The sequence below is a fragment of the Lineus longissimus genome, chromosome 4, assembly GCF_910592395.1.
Source record: "Lineus longissimus chromosome 4, tnLinLong1.2, whole genome shotgun sequence".
Classification (NCBI taxonomy): Eukaryota; Metazoa; Nemertea; class Pilidiophora; order Heteronemertea; family Lineidae; genus Lineus; species Lineus longissimus.
The window spans coordinates 3,082,183-3,099,179 of NC_088311.1; the positions used below are offsets into that span (position 1 = coordinate 3,082,183).

General features: G+C 40.6%; 1 protein-coding gene across 12 annotated transcripts in view; it reads right to left on the minus strand.

Annotated features, from left to right (window-relative positions):
* Window positions 1-948: 948 nt before the first annotated feature.
* Window positions 949-16,997, minus strand: part of LOC135487101 (axotactin-like) — a 61,928-nt gene continuing 45,879 nt past the window's right edge. For 9 of the 12 annotated variants that reach the window (XM_064770476.1, XM_064770480.1, XM_064770481.1 and 6 more), the window contains 12 exons: window positions 16,557-16,728; window positions 16,287-16,363; window positions 16,019-16,104; window positions 15,554-15,707; window positions 14,932-15,116; window positions 14,509-14,620; window positions 12,199-12,681; window positions 11,575-11,648; window positions 9,029-9,140; window positions 3,028-3,122; window positions 2,775-2,870; window positions 949-2,490 (listed from right to left, as the gene is read on the minus strand). In XM_064770476.1, the coding sequence (XP_064626546.1) occupies window positions 2,293-2,490; window positions 2,775-2,870; window positions 3,028-3,122; window positions 9,029-9,140; window positions 11,575-11,648; window positions 12,199-12,681; window positions 14,509-14,620; window positions 14,932-15,116; window positions 15,554-15,707; window positions 16,019-16,104; window positions 16,287-16,363; window positions 16,557-16,728 (1,844 nt within the window). In that variant the 3' untranslated portion in view covers window positions 949-2,292. Of the gene's footprint in view, window positions 2,491-2,774; window positions 2,871-3,027; window positions 3,123-4,173; window positions 7,574-9,028; window positions 9,141-10,890; window positions 10,965-11,380; window positions 11,404-11,574; window positions 11,649-12,198; window positions 12,682-14,508; window positions 14,621-14,931; window positions 15,117-15,553; window positions 15,708-16,018; window positions 16,105-16,286; window positions 16,364-16,556; window positions 16,729-16,997 lie in introns of those variants that run through there. The other 3 variants (XM_064770482.1, XR_010446776.1, XM_064770483.1) reach the window with 3 other exon arrangements.

Here is a 16,997-nt window from a genome sequence, read left to right on the forward strand (position 1 = left end):
CTAAACGAATACCGAGAATAGCCCCGGTCAGTCACAACCGGTGGTATAGTCCCTTGTCTTTCACAACAAGCGGTCGGTGTAGCAGGAGGAATGGTCCTATCTTTCACAACTTGGTCCTCGGCCGTTCACAGCAGTTGGCTGGTGGTGGAGCAGGAGGCCGGTATAGCCCCCTGTCTGCCACAGCCTGCGGACTGGTGCAGCAACAAGGCTTTGTCTCCGGTCTTTCACTGCTTGGTCATCTGTCTCTTTCAACTTGTATCTCGTGAAGCAGGAGTTAAAGTCCTGTGCCTCTAACAACCTCTGTGGTGGAGCAATAGGTATAGTCCCTCTGGCTGGGTGAAGCTGTAGGCATATTTACTGCAATCTTTCACAACTATTCCCTTTTTCACAACAGGGAGGAATAGCTCCCTTGTCTTTCATCACTTGGGTCCGTCTTCCATACTGGTCAAGCAGGAGGTCTAGTCCCCGACATTGAGCATCACTGGGTCTAAGGTGACTAAGAGTTAGGGGAAGTTGCAGCCCCAGTGGCCCACTGGAGGACCATAACTGCAGTTCGTCTCCTGGTGTGTACCACTGGTGGCCCGATTCGTCCCACTTATAAGCCCTTCTTGTCGTCTGGGGCAGGTTGATCTTGAGGCTCTTTCAGTTATGGCCTGATCCATATGGTGGACTTCTCATCCACAAGGTCAAAGAAAGAGATCCACCCTAATCAAAGGGCTGTTCATTGTCACAATCTTATCCTCACAGTCTTGGGTGTGCAAATGTCTTGATTGTGCAAATGTCTTGATTGCGCAATTGTCTTGGTGTTTTGAAGGTTTTGGTTCGAAGAGTGCTTTGACAAGTAGAGTCAGTCAAGTGCTTTATGAAAAGTTGTTACCATTATTTTCCCCTGGAGAAAAATACTGGCCTAATGGCAAGTCTCATACTCTCATCAAACAGAGAAGGTCGTTTCATAAAAATGGTCAGTTTATTCAAGAATTTACAGAATACGTTAATTTCCAGGCTATAACGGAAGTCATTTCATCACATGCTTATAAATATGGCGAGCCATACTTACTGCAAAACAACTTGGACACAATGGCTACACGAAGGCGATGATGAGCATATCAGTTACATAAACCATCGCTATTTTGTGAAAAGCCAAGTTGTTACTGACATTCTAAATGCCAAATGAAGGCATTTACAACTGTAGCTGTTTTTGGATACACATGTAACAGTATAAATCAACCAATAAATAACTAAATGAATAAAGTCTCATTTGACTTCAGCGGCAAAACTCCTGGTCACATTTAAATCAGAATATAGCGGATTAACTACAATGCACTGCCCTAAAAACTACTGCTGGTACTATATGATAATATGAATGGTAAAAAACTGCAGCAAGACACGTAAAGCACTTGCTGATACTTCAAGAATTGCAAATAAGATTTCCTCAGGTGGTGTAACGTGATGATGTCAGAGTTAATGAACTCCATGCACATGCACACCACGACCATAGAGGATATATGGTATGACGTCCAACATTACCTCCTTTGGGTCCTCATGAGCATCTATCAAATTTGTACTCTCTTTACAATGATGGCGCATGTACATGAATCAACATATAGAACTTCCAAAACACATTGTAATCACACAAGATATATACAGCTACTTAGCATGAATACTGGGCAACTAAGTTTCATTATTTACATCTCATTGCACTGTACACAACATCTAGAACACAAATGAAAGCTAAATCGATGATCCTCATTGGCAATGTTAATACGGTTTGGTAAGGCCCCAGGTTTGCTTTGGTGGTCAAAAGGCAAGGAGCATGCTACATGCCTTATGTGCAATACCTCCTGTGGAATGTTCACCTTACAACTCTCCATGTCAGCAGCTGTCTAGTTTTTAGTCCGGATATCAGGCGGAACAGAGGCGCCCTCAAAGCAACCAATATATCATAGTCCAACCGTTTTGTTTTACACCAAGGCTTTAAAAGACATCGATTTCATCTGAAAGCAATGGTGTCCTCCAATATTCCAAGACATTTATCGTTCGTCTCAAAAACCTAGAGCCTCTTGATTCAGGCGTACATCAAACGTCCTTGAGCACTCTTATCAAAACCAAGAGCACATGCAGTGTGACAAACACAAATACCTGTCTCAAAAACTTTGAGACAATCTGGTGTAGAAGACAGAATCTTTTTCTTCAATTATAGAGTAGTGTCCACCATGCACCCAGGAAGAGTCAGCTCTTCTATTTAGGTTAGTGTCACCGTCTACTCAGGTAAAACACTGGCTGTCTCAAATCCTAGAGCATCGTGTCCTCCATAATCCCAATCACAGCTCCCGACTTGTCATACATATACATTGTACTTGGTTTGAGCGGTGGATTCCAATCGCGTTCCTCCTTGTGGTTTTCGACACCAGAGTCATGAGAGGAGGAGCTACAGGAGTCCAAAAGAGGGCGCCGAGGTGAGGAGGGTTGGGAGTCATTCGTCTGGCTGTCCTACAAAACAATGTTATAACTTTTCAGCAGTTTAACTGGAAGAACTACTTGTAACTTTTCAACTGGAAGAACTAATTGTAACTTTTCAACTGGAAGAACTACTTGTAACCTTTCAACTGGAAGAATTACTGTACTTGTTGCATTTCAACCTTGTTCATCCACGACCATAGGCATAACAATGAGGCCTAAACTCTATTTTCAGGCTTTCCAGGCATCCAGGCATTGTTCCAATGCATCAACTGATGAAGGCTGGGATGGATTGATGTAGGCATCAAGTGTCTTACCTCCATGAACGAGTCTGCACCCGCTACATTGCCATCGCTCCCCGTTGACGTATTGTGACCAGTATCTCGATCATAACTTGGTAACCGTCTGCACTGCTGCAAGAGAATAATGATAATGATTGAATAATGACAATAAGAATCACATTTAGTACCTGCCAAAACCTTCCGATATTATCATGAATTCTCAGGTTTGATTGCAACTATTCAATGAGAAGAGAGTTTTTTTTAAAATTGAATCTAAAGTAATACGTACTGGCACAAGTGGTGACTCTTCACTGGTGTCTGGCTCCCATTCCGGTTCATTGTCAGATCTTAACTTCAGAGAATTGGAGTAGAATGGGTCATCCCCTGCAAGAACGACGGTTTAATCATCAGATCAGACTTCAAGAGAAAAATTTCTGGTATCTCTTTTTTCCCGCAATAGTTTTGAATCAAAATCGCCAGAAACACTCGCGCTAGTAGTATCACTAATACCCAAGGACCATGCCAAAAACATTTCAAAACGGATATGCAGTCAAATTATTACCCCGGTATAGAAGGGCGCTTCAAATGTCAAACTGAAACATCAATTGTGTAATCATGATAGATGAATGATTGAGATGGAGGAAGGATATTTCCATTCCGTGTTACCACATTAAAATTGCCAAGGGATGTACACGTCATCTACTGCCCACACAAACAATATGCACAGAATAGTTTTTCAACAGTACAGTTTATAAAGGAGGAGTATCTCGATAATGGCGAACTCACACATAATGCTGGCCTGGCACTGATTTAGTTAAGTGAGTGACTGTATCAGAGGATGCTTCCAGGATGTAGACAAGGATTCTATAAACCTTTTTTGCATATCTGCAGTGCCACCTACAGAACTCTAGATTTATCATAAGTGCCTGTGGGGCATTAAATTGAGACACGCCTCCTTTAATATATGGCTAAAATGACAATCTCACAAGAAAATGCACTGGCACATAGGAAAATGCTTGCAAGAGTTGACACTGAATAGCAAGCCATTGAGGTAAAATCAAATAACGTGCAAATCATTGGGAAACATCATACGACACTCAGGGGGGGGGGGCTTGGGAATCGTTACTCGTAATCACATTGAATTCAATCCAAAACAAACTTATGAACAAAATGCCATAGTACAATACACATCAAGAACTCATCTGTTGGCAGACTGTCCCTAAATCTGGTAAATGTTAGACTGGGTATCCATAGACTTTTCCTCTTGTGGTCATGAGCCCTTTTGACAGGGATATGTGAAAGAAAATTCTCCTGCCATGTCACAAGGTCACAACGTCACAAGTCCACAACAGAACAGTCTACGGATGGGCAGTCTACCTCAGTGACTGACAGCAGTAATTAGCAGTCTTCTTGATGCATAACACCTCTGAATTACCTTCGATTAGACCAGTGCTGCCATCACAAGAGTAACGACAGCTCTTTGCAGATGCTACAGAAGAGAGAAAAGGCTTGGAGACCACCGCAAAAAAAGTACATTGAGGCCACAAAATGAAATCAATCACCTTCTTCTCGAACTGTCGATAGAGTACCTCTCCCACTCCACCTCATCGTGCCGTACAGAATTCAAGCCAAATGACTCATTGAGTAGTTACAGTCTAGAATATTTTGAGATGGTCCCTTAAATGCACATGCATTTAGTATCAAATCAAGTTTAACACAGTACAGATCTTTCAGAAACAAGCAATCAAGAGAAATGAAGCAAAATCTACAACATAATATACTACAAAACCGGCCAGGAGCTGTCACATTTGGACTTCTGCAAGGTTTTTTCATCACAAGGCATTAAAAGTCATGAAAGCACCTGATAGATTTTACAGTATCATTGCTAGAACAAAACAGGGTGAACAAAATGTTTTGTAGAGCTATTGCATTTACACTAGCCATGCAAAACATCAATGATTATTACCTGCAACGCTATGTCCATGTATGAAAACAATGTAAACTTTATCCCTTTCTGACCATCAAGGTGTTGATGCGGTTCTTGATTTCCTTTCGAAAATTGGCCCACATCATGTTAGCTATTGCAGGACCCCCCCCCCCCCCCCCTCCCAACCAGAACCACATCTCTCCAATCAACCCTGGTAGGCCTGTGGCAGTCTCGGTAATCGATGAGGAACTATAGTCATATGGCATGTGTTGGAGGAATTGAATCTTGGATAGATTGTCCAGGGGACCATCAGCTGCATGTCCAACATCTTTTAGTGAAATCCTTAGCAGAGCACCATCTGTGGTCCTGGCAGTTATTATCCAGTTTCAGGCACATTTGTCACCATTTCTAATGCAACACACTAATTTATCCAAAACAATTTATTGAGTTCAAGTAGGTTCAGTCTTGATATCATAACAAATATAATAGTATGTTCTGAACATCTACAAAACATGCCTCGCTCTCAAGTGAGTCTGATCTGCCATGGAACACCATGGGTGATATGAATAAATACTAGTAAATGCTTTTACTCCGGTTTTGTACAGGAAGGCCCAGTGTAAATGTACGCAGAGTTTTAGAAAAAAGCATTTGCTCGTCTTTATTCATATCACCCCATGTCTACCACAGAGCGTGTCTTGCACACCCCCTGCATCAAGCTTAAGACACAATGTTGCCCTTGAGAAGGGGATACCCATGCTCGCATGATCAAATCAATTTCAAGAACTCGTCAGCCTACCTATGGCAGTGAGTCAACTCTTTGCTACAATCACCAATAGTAATTTTTAACATACTAAGTTAAACATGTTAGCTGTTTATTAGTTGTGCGTGGCTGTGGTACATAAAGGGGTGCTATGAGAGGTGTCTACAAGCTCACTTGGCTCAGGCCGGTCCTTCTCAAATAACCCTTGAAATATCTGATATAGTATCAACAGGTCTCGGGAATCCTGGTTGGTGGATTCCTTGTGCACACCAAATTGCCAAATCCCACTTATTCATTCAGCTTTCCCAGGCAGATCAAACCAACATTTGACAAATAAAAGTGTAAAAGTCACAAATGTTTAAACCACAAGAACTCATAAATACAAAAGCTTATTTCAATATATTACACTAAACAACTGTAAATTATACAGTGGTCACACGTTCACAGACTATACATTTGCCAAGTTGGAAACTTCTTGCATAATGCTATATATTATATAGGCTACAGGAAAATGACTAACAGCCCTTTATAAGGGGAATTCGAGGATTTCATTTTTCAAAAGAGTCCAATAAAAATTATGAAAATGCTGAAGGCCACTCCCTCGGATAAAAAAATTGACATGTAGAATACATGTAGACACCCCTAGCAAAGATTTGCCCATTTAAAGTCTATCAAGAAGTTACACCATAAAATGGGTATGCAACTCCCCTGTACAAAAATAATCACTCAATGGTGCCCCCTTAAACGATTTTTACAATGATCTCTCCTTATACCAACTCCAGATAGGCCCATTTCACACCAGAATTACCATTTAATATCTTCGTACAATATGAAAAACTCAGAACTTCAAATTAATCACACATAAATGGAAAATTTATGTTACAGATTTATGTATAATGTTTTCCACCCTAACAAGAACCATGAGTCACCCAGTACAGACACTGTGAATAATGCAAAAGTCAAGTTCTTTATAGGGTGAAAAATATCTTACAGGGTGAGCCAATGAAAAAGAACTTATATACATGTTTTTCAGACAGGCTCCAGGTCGACTCTGATTTGAGCTGGGTTGCAGATTTTGAAGTGTTTTCTCCACTCTACAACAGCTCACCAAACTCTGTGTTTGATGGGATGTCCTTCTCGACGTCATCCTGTCGCTGAAAATCATCTATATTCAAGGCCTCATCCACACAGCAAGAACCAAAAGTGAGCCTTTTTCACCGGCAGCAAAGTTCACTACCTGAGCTATAGTGACTTCTTACTTCCACTGCTAATCATATTTCACTGTCACTTTTAGCACTCAGTGTGGATGGTCTAACAGCTCTTTCTCCTTTTATAAAGTGATATTCATAATGTCCAACAAGTGCAAAGGTTTCAGGATTAGATTTTCATTGAATCACCCTGTATACAATATTCTCTTGAGTATTACAGTGTGGGCATAAAAAGTTTCCTTTTTTCACATTCTTCCCATTAAAAGAAATCAACAGCTCCTAAATTCCAAGACTTGTCTTGAAGTTAGTCAAATGAAGTATGTAATTACTTCATTTTCCCCTGAGGTATGAATAGAGCCAAAGTACTTTATAGTTCATGACACAATATTTTTGCTGTGAAATCGTACTTTGGATACTTTCAGCCCACCGTGCATTACTCAAGTTGAGCCAAGAATATCTACAAAATGGAAAAGGCACTATATACTAGACAGCGATCTTGCCAATTCACAACTTGGAAGTCAAGTTCCATAGTGATTGTCAAAGTGGGGTGGGGAACATCGTAGGATATAACATGTGATCTAACAATGTGATTTACATGGATTTCGCTGTAGTGTTGGGGCATAGATGATATTTATAATATTTATATTTATGTCAGCTCAGTAGGGTACTGTTATACCCAGCCTTCAACAATAGTCCAAGAAATTGATCTCTGAGAAGAAATGTTCAAATCAATGCAAGTTATAGGCCAACTGATCTTTCAAAGCACGGCCTTTATAAGATATTGCACTATATTTCCTAGGTAGATCACACACTTTCTTGTCTGCAGCAACTCTATAGATGTACATTTCATCTAATGTGTGGCTTGCAGAAGATGAAAAGGATCAACCACTTTTTAAAGACTGACATCAACAAATATAGAACATTTAGCTTAAATCCCATACTAAACCAAGAATGTGTCCAATGCAGCAAAAAGGCAGGAGGGAAAGAAAAAAATATGGGTGAATCACATTTTAGTATAAGGAGGACTATCTGAAAAAGTATCGAACATGAAAAAATGACAAAATGACTGCTTTTGTAACTGTATAAATGTACTGATTAGTCATCTTCTAAATAAGGTGCAGAATAAATCTTTGGTATGTTATCCGTAGACAATCTATATTCTTATAAGTATAGCCCTACATGTATTATGAGATGAACATCAGCTCAAATTATATGAAAAACCTGTGAAACCTCTTTGCGAAAACACAATGGTTAAACCCACGTTAACAGAAGCAAAAATAAATATGTCTTTATATATTTTTGATCGAAGTGATTTCAATAATGCTATAAACTTCCACATCCACTTCGTAACTAAAATATGAAAATGAATAGCTAATCAGCAGTAGAGTGATTAAATATGATCAACAGAAGTTTGGCTCCCCAATGACTTACCATTACAAGACAATCAACATGACTTAACCCTTAAGCAGGCTCACATAGAGTTCATGTTCAGAACCACAAACACAGTGAAAGACAAAGGCACAACTGATTTTGCCTTACAAATCTGAGTCAGTTATCAGCATTCTTGATTTTATTAGAGCCTGTAATTGTTCAGTAGATGTGATATTCCTTGATATGTTAAGGCATACCAATCGTCTTCATGTTATGACAAGTCGACGGGAGCCAATTGATCCAAGAAATCAAACACAAGAGGTAGAATAGACACTATAATTATGAGGAGTGAAAACAACAATGATCTCCATTGACCAGCCTGAACCAAACAAACGTGCTAATGAGAGAATGTTGGCCACCCAGCTTGAGATATGTCTACATGAAGAGACGATTTCTTTCTGATTACTCCCTGGAACGCAGTCAACAATGAAGATATGAATTTTCAAATGGTAGCTCCACCAGATCAAGTTAGTCAGGACAAACAGAACTGGTGGTAAATCCAGTACAAGTTACATGTGGTCATGGTATCACAGGAGAGTGGGCTTCCATCCGCGGCCTATAGCTTCAATGTGGTAATTAACTAATTTAGATTCGTAAACATATCTGTAGCTGGTAGCCAAGACTAGAGACGTATTAGATGAAGAGATTCGTCACAGAATGCGAGAAGTGCCAAACTAATATATTCCCATTATGCAAACTGAGCATTTATTCTGTCTCAGAAATTCTTCTGTAACATCAGTCAGGAGCCATCCCAGCATAGCATATCTAAAGAGGCATGTGCTATCACCCTGAATGTTGCTACAGCTCCTGGTTGAGTTTACAGTATCATTGGCCAGCATTTTCAGTTTCTCTCACATGATCAGGCCAATAACTGACTGTAAAGCACTTTGTGAAAAATCTCTTCACTTGAAGAGTTTGGACAGATATTGCAGTGCGGTGTCGAGAGATGGTGTTTACTACGTACTTGGCAGGTTACTGGTTAATTTATTCATCTCCTCGATGACTTCAGATATGGAGGATGGAGGGCGCTGCGGCTTGGGCGCCTTGATCTCCGTCGTCTCTGGATTGATTAATGGCTGCAAGGAAAGAAGATGACACACTAAGAAATGCAGCAAATTGAATGAGCGAAAAGTGGTTCGAACAAATTTGAATCCGAGTAACCCCTCTACTCCCGAATTATTAGTTATAGGAGAAGCATGACTTGGTGCTGACTGTTGAATTAGCATATTTAGTCCAAAATAGCTGATAGAGTGTTTGGGTACATTTTCAGATGCATTCTAGAACTGCCCTCTATGCAGGAACCCTGTTGGTACCAAACACATAAGGGACAGGAAAAACCCTGGTGGATTTAAAGCCACCCTGGATAAAGCCAAAAGAGTCCAAAATGCAACATGGCCATGCAAATCAAGAATATGTTCTCTATCTTCTAAGTTCCAGTATACGGTTCTGTTGCGGCAGCATGGCATTTCCAGCATTGCAATGGGGCCGGGTTATCATACGCTACAAGAGAAGCGGCATTACATCAGCAGCAACCTGAAGTATCTCAGCTAATGTGCCATCATCCTGACAATATCAGGCCATTTCACTCGATACATACTCACTCCCTCAACATGCGTAAGGAGAAGTTGTGTTGTAGGCCCTGTTTGCAAGAGGATGATGTGCCATAACAAATGGGTTCAAGCTTGCAAGCATGATGTCGATAGCATCGCCAAGTACATATTAGAAATGCTCAGGGATCAATGATACCTTTATAAGCTTGACTGTAGCTTGGACCTGCTATCAATGTCCAACAAAACCTCTTACAAGATGCAACTTTTTCCTCTGAATGATCTAATAAATAGCACCAAGCTAGCCAAGCAGGTCAAACTTTTTCACTCTGTCAGCAAGGTGTATGTCTTGGAACTATAATGGACATTTTCCTATTTGACATCAGAAATGAGACAAACCAGGCTGCAGCAATAGGTGATATCAAAAAATATATAAGCCTGCCTTATATATTTTTGGCAATGTAAATGAAGACTAGTATTGTCACTGCTTTACTTGAGTTTTGCACAGAAACAGCTAGTGAAAATGTACTGGAAATATTCAGAAAGTATGTTTACTAAGTCTTTATTCATATCACGCAATACATGCTGCAGCCTTTGCTAGTGAATGTGACAACGGCAATGTAAGGTATGCAAAACATAAGCCAGTGAGTTGTACGCGAGCTGAATATCCTTGAGAAGCAAACTTTTGGATGACGATGACATGTAGGCTTACAGCATACACCAGCATACGATAAGCCCAATTCAAAAACTGTGAGGACCTGAACCTAATACTTCCACAAAATGTGATTGAAATCTAGCATGATCGAATCAAGTGGATTCTACAGTATGACCGATACAGACATATCAGCTGACAAAAGTTGGCCGCAATTTAGTGTCATGTGAAAGCAGTGATCAAACCTGAACACCCTCTGTGAGGTTCAGGTTGAAGTGAGCAACATTTTTTAATCAATGATGCCGTAAAGGGACCGACTTGGAGACCAAAGCATAGCATGTACAGTTCTGGCTCTAAGTAACCTTGCTTTCTACATGCAACACCACAGTCAGCAACTGTGCATTTCAGATGCACCTCTGTCGTGAAATTCGTTAGTTGGCTACAATGATCCATCCCTGTCAAAATCGCAACCGAATTTCATGAACCATACTTCAGCAAGTTTCTCGAATGGTCGCACGCAGACAGCAAGGTTAGTTATGAACAGAATGATATGTGGCAACACTGACTTTAAATCACAATGACAATGATATCTAAAGTGTTGTGTGGTTGGATACTTGTTGAATCTACCTCGTCAATCTTGTCATGTCTACCCGTTTTAAAAGGATAGGTAAACGGGTAGGTTTTAAGAAATAAACTTTTGGCTGTAAAGAAAGTCACTCGTTGGTTAGGTTAAGCATAAAACTTAATTAGCTGTCTCCATTTTCAGCGACATTTTCTACGTTGTTATTTTGTGGTTACTTGGCATTAAACAACAAAAATAAACTTAATTTTTAGGTTCAAATCATTGATAATGAAAGCAAAATCACTCAAATGAGGTATCTGTCATAAACAATTGCAAGAAATGGTAAAATGAGGGGGTTCTCTTGAGCGCAGGTGCCATGAATATATGAGACTGAAAGAGCACACCGGCAGGTTAATATTTTTTGTAATGATTTTAGTCTATGAAGAAATAACAACCAACAAAATCAAGTGAGTATGCCAGGCCCAGCACTGCAGCAATCCATAGCCTGGATGGTTAATCATACCCTGGGATGGTGTATCATGCCAAAAAACTTACTTTCTTAACAAGGCGCCCCTCCGCTGCAATTGCACAAAATTTTTGTTTGTTAGAATATATTTTGAAAACATGAACCTGGGAGCAGGACCTGAGCTCGAGAAGAGCTACCTCTCTGCTCTTTCGAACAGACGCTCTCGTCTCGCTGTGTTCCAACGCCCCCTATCTGCTAACGACAACACCAATCTATAGCTTACCATGTCTGTAAATTCTTCGTCATAATGTTCACTATTAGGAGTGAGCTGTTTTCTCTTCCGCGGTGGGGTAGGAGCTAACACGGATAGGAAACAAAATCACATTAACATGATAAATGTCAAATAAGTGAGCTATCCTTGGCTTTTCAAAATGATGATCTTTTCTCTACATGCCAATTTTTTAAAAGAAAGTGACAAACTGAAGATAAACCATCTGGATTAGTAGTATTCAAATCATGCAAAAATGATTGAATCTCTTAATTTTATGGAAATTATTCTTACTTTACTTAATGTACTATCACAACCATGGCGTAATGGCTATCGTAGTCCCAGGTTCGAGTTCCGGACTATTCGAGCCAAAGACCCAAGCTGATAGGACAGTAAGCCGTGATGTTTTAGATATGTTGTCTATGCCAGGGCAAGGAAAACACCCCGTATAGGTGAAGAGTCAGGCCATCCATCAACCCACACTTCTATATACCAAGAGACTACCTTTGACCACAATGGATGATCCCAACCATAACTATTCTGTAGCTTAATTCTCATTCATCTTGACATCGTTGACGTTTTCAACCTGGCCTGACAAGGAACAAAGAAGGTTAGGTCGACAACAGAACTGATACTTACAGTCTAGCTCATCTGCCGTCAGATCCTCCATACTGGCAAGGCGGCTCCGCTGGCTCAACATACTCAACTGACTCCCCGTCATCGGCGTGGCGCTGTTTGGCACAAATAATCCTGACTGAGTCGATATTCCAGGATTCAAAGAGCGATTCAACGAAGGATTCAAAGAACGATTCAACGAAGGGTTCAAAGACCGATTTGAACGATGAGTCGGTAAAGTACTTGCACGAGTACTCGCGGGCGAGCCTCGATAACTTGAAGGATAATCTATATCACTTGCTCTCGAAGTGGCAGGTTTTAATCGTGGTATTGTCCCGTTTTCACGATACACAAACCGGTCCGGTTTTGGCGGTGCATTCTGCATCTCGATTTTTTCGTATGCTTTCTGCTCCTTCTTTTTACGTTTGCGTTTTTGCACACGGCATAAAATGATGGCAATGACCACCGCCATAATGATCATTATGACAACCAGGGAGATGACAATTACTGGAAAAGAGGAAGGAAACAATCATTTCTAATGTGCCACAAAGCTTTTGTAAACTTCAATATTTTCATTTTTATTGCTGTCTTTGCAAAGTAGTGAGATATTTCACACATGTCATTTCAAATGTTTCATTTGACCTTTTCTGTGTTTAGGTGCAGTGTCAGGTGAAAGAGATTCCCTCAGTGGACCTCCCTAAGTGGACACCTCTCTATTGAGGACACCCTCTCAATTAAGAACACCGCATTTGGTCCAAAACTGGCTATTTCCATTGAATTTGACTCTGAAATAGAACGCATCTCAAAAGACAGCACTTTCCAGTCCTAAGGATGTCCTCAATAGGGAGATTCTACATATACATGTACAGTGTTTTTTCATGATGGTACTTGTGAATGTGCCAGCGATATCTGACTTCCTGTCAATGAAGTTGGTGTGGTACGTCGTCTAGGAGGTACCAGTTTAGTGCAAAGTAAGGGATCATCCATACAAATGAATGAGTTAAACATCTTGTTAGGATTGTGGAGCAGGTTGACGTCATGGGTGATCCCCCCGCTAGTATGAAGCTGTGGCATACATTGAGAAGCAAGCTCAAGAGTCTTGCTGGAGCAGAATCAAGAGTTGAGATCACAAACATAGAGGTTTATCATGTTAGCAGAATAAGTAAACGAGATGTTTTCATGAAAGGCAAAGTATGAAGCTGTTTTCATGAGAGATGAACTTGTGAGCAGAGCAAGGAGGAGTTTCATTTTGGAATGAGTGAATAACAGTGTTGATTCTAGCCTAGTTAGTGATTCAGCTTGTATCCCAATGTAACCTTACAAACTCTATAAGTCTGTTATACACAGTTAAAGGCTATGTGCAGCGCAGATGACATCATCACTGTCATACTGGACAGAACATATGATGGCCCATCATAGAAACTATGATAGAACTCGATCCGATATGAAACATGGTTTGTGATAATAATCGTAGATTCTACCATGGGCCATCACACAGCTTCTCTGACGGTAACTTCTCTCTGCGTAAATTTGTACCGAAAATCCAAACTTTCAAAATCCTGCTAGAAAAAGCTATTTAAGCATGCTAGGTGACATGTTAATGAGTGATGCAACCCTATGTCCACTTACTCATACGCTTATCTTCAAAAATATCATCTGCAAAAGTAGTTAGCAATGTCCTCCGTTTAATTTGAGACTTCTCAGTACGAAATTTTCCAAGTGATGTGCGAGTATTGGCCTATTTTGGGTTACTGGTAGCTGGGAACCAGTCATTACAGGTCACTATTCGATTTAGAAAACATACTTCAGCTTTGCACCAATCCTTTTAGTCTTTGGATGACGTGTTCCAGAGCATCGTTATTTCCATTTATTACAGAGGACAAACTTTGTACACTTTATGGTAAGCTTCTATTGATTATGTTCTCTAAAGCGCCGCACAAACGAGCACTTTTGTCATGGTGACCTGCGACCATGATCGCATGCGACAAAAACTGCTCATCAAGGGACCTTCGAATAATGTCAAACCCAGCGATCACCAGTTTACCCACAGACGCCAGATATTTTGTTGCACATCACAGCCATTATAACCACAGGTTCCACTGCAGTGACAAAAGTTGCTCGCTAGCGCAGCACTTAAGCTTTGGGGTTGATTAAACTGACCTGATGACATTAGTGGGCAGGATTATATTAAACATGATGACATAATCTAACATATGGACACTATACTAGTATAGTATATGACATTTATTAGATCAATTGATAGCAGAAACTGATGAACTGAATTGAATTAATGACATTCAATAGACTAAAGACAACAAATGTTGTCTGACTTACGTATGGTGGAAGTGGAGGCCGTCATCACCTCGCCTATATTTGCACCCTTAGGGCCTCCGCCGTACTCTACCGTATCCGCCGGACCAACAGGCCAAGGCGGAAATGTGTAAGACTGCAAGAAAAAAACAAAATACTCTTCATACCATTATAGTTTGTGGACCGAGAGACATTGTCACATCCAAGTTGAGACACTGTCATGAATAAAGACTAGCAAATGCTTTTACTCCGGTTTTGTACAGGAAGGCATAGTGTAAATGTACATGGAGATTTAGATAAAAGCATTTGCTAGTGTTTATTCATATCACCCACTGTCACACACAGTCCCAGATGAGAGTGTCTCATCGAGACACAGATGACCACACATCAGGTCATATCTAGTCAAAAGCAAGACAAAGTCAAATCTCAGAAGAACATCGCACTTACCTGATCTATAAACGGTGGTTTTGTAGTAATAACAGGTATCACAGGTATAAAGAATGCTGCGCAGACTGCCTTGACGAGGCGCCCAGAGAGAGTTGTCCTCGACTTCATGCCCTCGATTAACCCGAACGCAGCATCGAGAGGGAAGATGGATGGTGCAGTTGGGTTACCACCCTGGTAGTGCACGTCTGAAAATTCAACGCGAATGATGATTATATTTGAGTTATAATGGAAATGTGTGGGAGTGGAAGATCCTATCATGTTTCCAGTGACAGCACAACCGGATGGCTATGCAGTGACACCCTACTCAACTCTAGTTTCTAGATGGTACTGACATCACATTCATATGAGGACCCCATCCTCAGAGAGATATTTGGGCATCTTGGGGTCATGAACACAGATCATTCAAGCTCCTCAACACTTCAGCTGCATGAATTTTAAACAGGCCCCCCCCCCCCCCCCCGTCAGAATTTGGCCAGTTGAGAAAGGAAGCGACTCGTTTTTCGATAAAATCCCTTTAGGTGGGAGGCTCTCCATCTTCAAAACTTGGCACCATCTTATTTCATGCCGACTGTTCAGTCCAGAGTGATGGCAAAATAATGGAACATCAAGAGACAATACTTACTTGATATACAGCCAGAGAAGTTCTGATGAAGACCCGAATGAATATTTATATAAGTTTGTCCCCGTACAGTGGAAAATCCGCCAATTATCAACTGTGTGGGACTAAATTTGAATGGTCCCTTGTCTATGACTCTTTTGACTGTTTTGTTGTCAACCTGAAGTCATGAAGATGTTATACTTTATGTATTTTACTGGTTACTCATTATTGTTCAAATGTTACAGTATTTTCTAACATAAATTCTGGACAGTACGATATATAAGTCTCCCTGATACTGTGTGGGGCCACCAATGCTGGAATCGCTGATGTAGCTGATGGTGCTAACCTAGCCAAACCATTCACTTGGTCTGAGCAAGACCTCTAAATGTTTCGGCAGGGAATCAAACAACCGGCACCTAATCCAGAGCCCAATCTACACACCCTTCGATCTGAGCTTCCTGCAGTTATGAAAACGTGTTGTTAACTTACCTTGAGTGTGACTTTATCCGACTGTCTATGATATTTCAGCGTATGGCGGAACCCATCATCATAGACACCTTTTATTTCTATTTTGACTGTTAAGGAGAAGGAAGAGTCATTACTACAGCTGAATAATGAATCTGTTTCCAGATCATGACATAATTGAATAGTTTTGCTACGATTCTGGGTTGTCTCTTACTGTCTATACATGAGATGCTGACAGATATTGTTGGTAGAAATATACTTAGAATAGGATGTTGTATGCAAATATACTCACAGACTTCTTTTCCAAAATAGACCTGTGCGGCAACAGACCGATAGCCAGTCACAGCAAAGGAGATGTAGCGGGTTAAACTGAAATATAAAACATCAAAGTGATTAGGCGTTAGGCCTATTAAAAAGGATTATAAAGTTGTTGAGATAATTTCGATGTCTCAACCATTTGGCAAAGAGCTGTCGCAGTCATTTGAGAAGTTAAGTTGATTTCGGTTATGAAATTCCTCAAAACACAGACTATTTTTTGCCGATGATAGAAGAAACCACTCACCCCCTGCCTCCCTCATGGAGGAATGCCAGCACATGCTCTTGGTGTTGTATAAAGTTATGCGATGTGGAAAAAGCCAGGCTTATACTCTCTGTACTGGCATATTCACCATCCCAGTCGTTGTTATCAAGGTCAAAGGAGACCTGCGTCTGCCCGTCGAACGTAGCTGCAACCTCTGCAAAATAAAACCCTAACTGAAACTCTGGCAATGTCTACTTTACGGAGGTATACCTGAAGGCCTACTGTCTATGAAAAAACAACATGAGAGACTCGCTGAACTTTTGAACTCATTGCCATTGTTAGGTAACCCATTGGACTATCATTCACTTTATAGGCCTACTTGTTCTAGGCCGATGTTTGAGTCATGTCTGACAGTCTGTCACAGGACACTATTGACGTATTCCTTTGAGAGTTGAGTGTTATCTAAGCTTATTGTGATGGCCC